The 3149-nt window shown below is 38.4% G+C and overlaps 1 protein-coding gene across 1 annotated transcript; it reads left to right on the forward strand.

The window, feature by feature from the left end:
• Positions 1–5: 5 nt before the first annotated feature.
• Positions 6–2808, forward strand: LOC103523964 (cystatin-C-like; the record flags this gene model as incomplete). The annotated part of the gene is made up of 3 exons (XM_026833179.1): positions 6–62; positions 901–1126; positions 1748–2808. Coding segments are annotated over 2 exons (276 nt in total), but the record flags the coding sequence as incomplete, so codon positions are not given.
• Between the last annotated feature and the right edge of the window lie 341 nt (positions 2809–3149).

Genomic DNA, 3149 nt, shown 5'->3' on the forward strand with positions numbered 1-3149 from the left:
GTGAAGGTTCTGGATCCAAACAGAAATTGGGACTCCTCAAAGTTGTCTCTGCCACTCGTCAGGTAAGATCGATTTTTTAAATTAGGTATTATTACTTTTTTTTACTAGTTGGCTTGGAACTTGGAAGGCAGCGCACCCGGCTTCTAAATGCTAGGTCACGAGTTTGATTCCCGCCCGGAGGGTAATATGTAGTTTATTTCAAACGGATAAGGTTCGTTCTCGGAAGGGCTTTCTCCTACCCTGTCCTCCTTCCATCTTTGCCTTTGGTACCACAAGATCTGTTGTTACAGTTCTCTCTATCAAACCTCTTATTTTTCTCGATGAGAATTCAGAGGTTTATTTTTGTAACAGTAACACTGCACTCAGCTCAATAACATATTCGATTGTAAAACGTCTTATCTTCCAAATCGTAGTCGCAGCCTCATTGCATCTCTGATGTTGGAATACTGCCTTTATCTTTAACAAGAATAACAAGGTTTCTGATTGTACTCGTACATGGTAAGGGATTCCATGACCCATCGTAATAATGTTGATCTCACACGTCGCACTGTCTAACATTGGTTTATTTCCATTCATTTTTCATGACGTTAATAAAATACTTTTTGTCACATTCTTTAGAGAGGGGACACATTGTATAAAAAGATTGAGTCACCAAAGATATGGTAGATACTCACGATGCGATGGTTGACTGTGGTTCAGGATGAGCCAATTAAATATGGTTAGAGACCACCATCCTGGTGTATGACGGACAAAAATGTGTTTTATTTGTTTTGATAATTATCACTAATGGGCCAAGCTAAACCCGCTACAACAACAAAAACACAACAACCACCATCAACAAAACAACAACAACTAAAGATATGGAATATGAACTTTACGCTCCTTTATATCGTTTTGCAGGTTGTATCGGGATCTTTATACACGATTAAGCTGCAAGTCGCCAGAACTGACTGCAAGAATGATGTTTGCGCCATCAGTCTTAGTGCAGCGTCAAGGGATGATCCAGATTTCAATGAGTGCACCGTCAAAATATGGGACCAACCCTGGGTGGCCCCGAGATACAAAATCACGGAACTGAAATGTTCCAAGAGGAACGCCAACGAGGTGTCTCAGCAGTGAAGAAAAGGTAGGTAGTTATGATACAAATCAAGTGTATATGAATGATTCTAAATAAATGGCCCCGCATGATTTTCCAGTTGTATATTAGACGTGGATAAGTATGATCCTCCAGCTAAACAAGTAGACACGCATGATCCTAAAGTCAAAATATTTGCTGATATTGTTCTGCATGATATTAACGAGAACTAGGGACACTCTGTTACTCATCAACTCGGCATTTATAGGATAAAGTCTGCAAGCACCAAGGTAAATGTAACATCTTGTTATTTACATCCTTTGAAGCGTAAAGTGCAGTTGGTGGTACCTATAAAAAAAAGGCCCAAAACAAACCTATTTGTTATTAGTGCCTACCCTACATGATCATGATCTGACTCATCTTAATCTAAGTTCTACAGTCTACAATCCACCAATCAAATTGTTCAATATAATTCAATTGACATTATTTTCTCCAAAGCGTTGTCCAAGACGTAGGTTTAAGTAAGTACAAAAGGACTTTTTTGTGGTTGTATTAGTCAATAATTGATCTCCTTGTGCAATAGTCCTAAACTAAAATGGACGTGGCACCTAAGAGATCAAGAAGAGACCGCCTTAACATAATAACCGATCTCATTTTCATTCCATTCTCCAGATCGTAAATGAACTGAACACTCTGTTCTCTCTCGTACTGCTGGTCACCGATACGAACTGTTCACCAAATAGTGGCAGCTCCAACTGTTCAATCGATTTCGGGTCCCTGGATGTGAAGAATCCAGAATTCATGGAGTGCACAGGCGACCTTTGGGATAAGACAAATGATACCGACATCCAAGCTGATGGTACCAATGTCCAAACAAATGGTACCAATATCCAAGCTGAGCTGATTGTTGTCAACTGTGCTCCAGACTTTGACGATAAGGGTCAACTAGCGGACGAGATAACTCAACGAACCGTGACACAGTTAACCTTTTAAAACATTTCACCTTTTGGAAAAGTTGAGAAACACGTTCTTTCAAATAAATATCCTATCCAAATTTAAACAAAAATTGCATTCTATGATTGTTATCTCTGAAGGTGTGAGAGTAAACCAGAAAACGATAGCCTGAAAACACAGTGAAATTAAAGTTGAAACACACTACCATCACGTCACGTGAACTCATGCAGAGTAAGAAAGATGTAGTTCAAAGTTTTCCCATAATATTGTAGGTATAATCTCGTTCAGGACAGCCATACTACTATCACGTCACGTGAGCTCACGTGACGTGATGGCAGTGTGTATCTACCTTTAGATTTCCAGCGCGTTAGTACCTAAACAGCGTCCATACACATTACCTAGGTCAGTAAAGGATAACCATTATTTGTACGTATTGTGACGTCGAACGTAGGTACCTACATCTTATTTTGTGTTCTATAAAAAGATTACCTACATGCATTGTCCCAGAATATCATCAATCTATTGTTTATGAAAAATAAGGTAATAAAATGGAAATTCAACTCTTGTCCAAAACAATAGGTCTCTCCAAAAACAATAGGTCTCTAGGTAGGCTCAAAAAAAAAGCTAGGAAAATCTTCCTCAAATCCGTCAAATACCCAGGGTGTGTTTGTGTGTTCCTTTGTTACCAACATGTTGAGATTGTTGATCAGAATATGAGGTACTTGTCATTCATTTTCCATCAATACCTATAAGAATATAAATCATTTTCCAAACAATGACTAAGCTTACTCCCTAATCTATCAAACACTCTACCAAAGGAAGAATCCAGTGAAAATCTAGGGAAATGGTTAAATATTGGTAGGTACCTACCTATGTCCAAGTATAGGTAATTAATCAAATGATAACCAAGGTAATCAAGGTATAACATCCATCTATTTAGAAAATCTAAGAATAATAGTAGGGCAGGATTTCTTAGCAGTGAATAAAAAAGAACATTTTTTTTTTCAGAAAACATAACCTACCTCCTTTTGTCCGTCACACACCAGAATGGTGGTCTCTAACCATCCAGGTAGGTAGATGGGTAGGAGTGCTTGTTACTTTCCTACCTATTACATACCTA

The sequence above is a fragment of the Diaphorina citri genome, unplaced genomic scaffold, assembly GCF_000475195.1.
Source record: "Diaphorina citri unplaced genomic scaffold, Diaci psyllid genome assembly version 1.1 scaffold63453, whole genome shotgun sequence".
NCBI classification, from domain to species: domain Eukaryota; kingdom Metazoa; phylum Arthropoda; class Insecta; order Hemiptera; family Psyllidae; genus Diaphorina; species Diaphorina citri.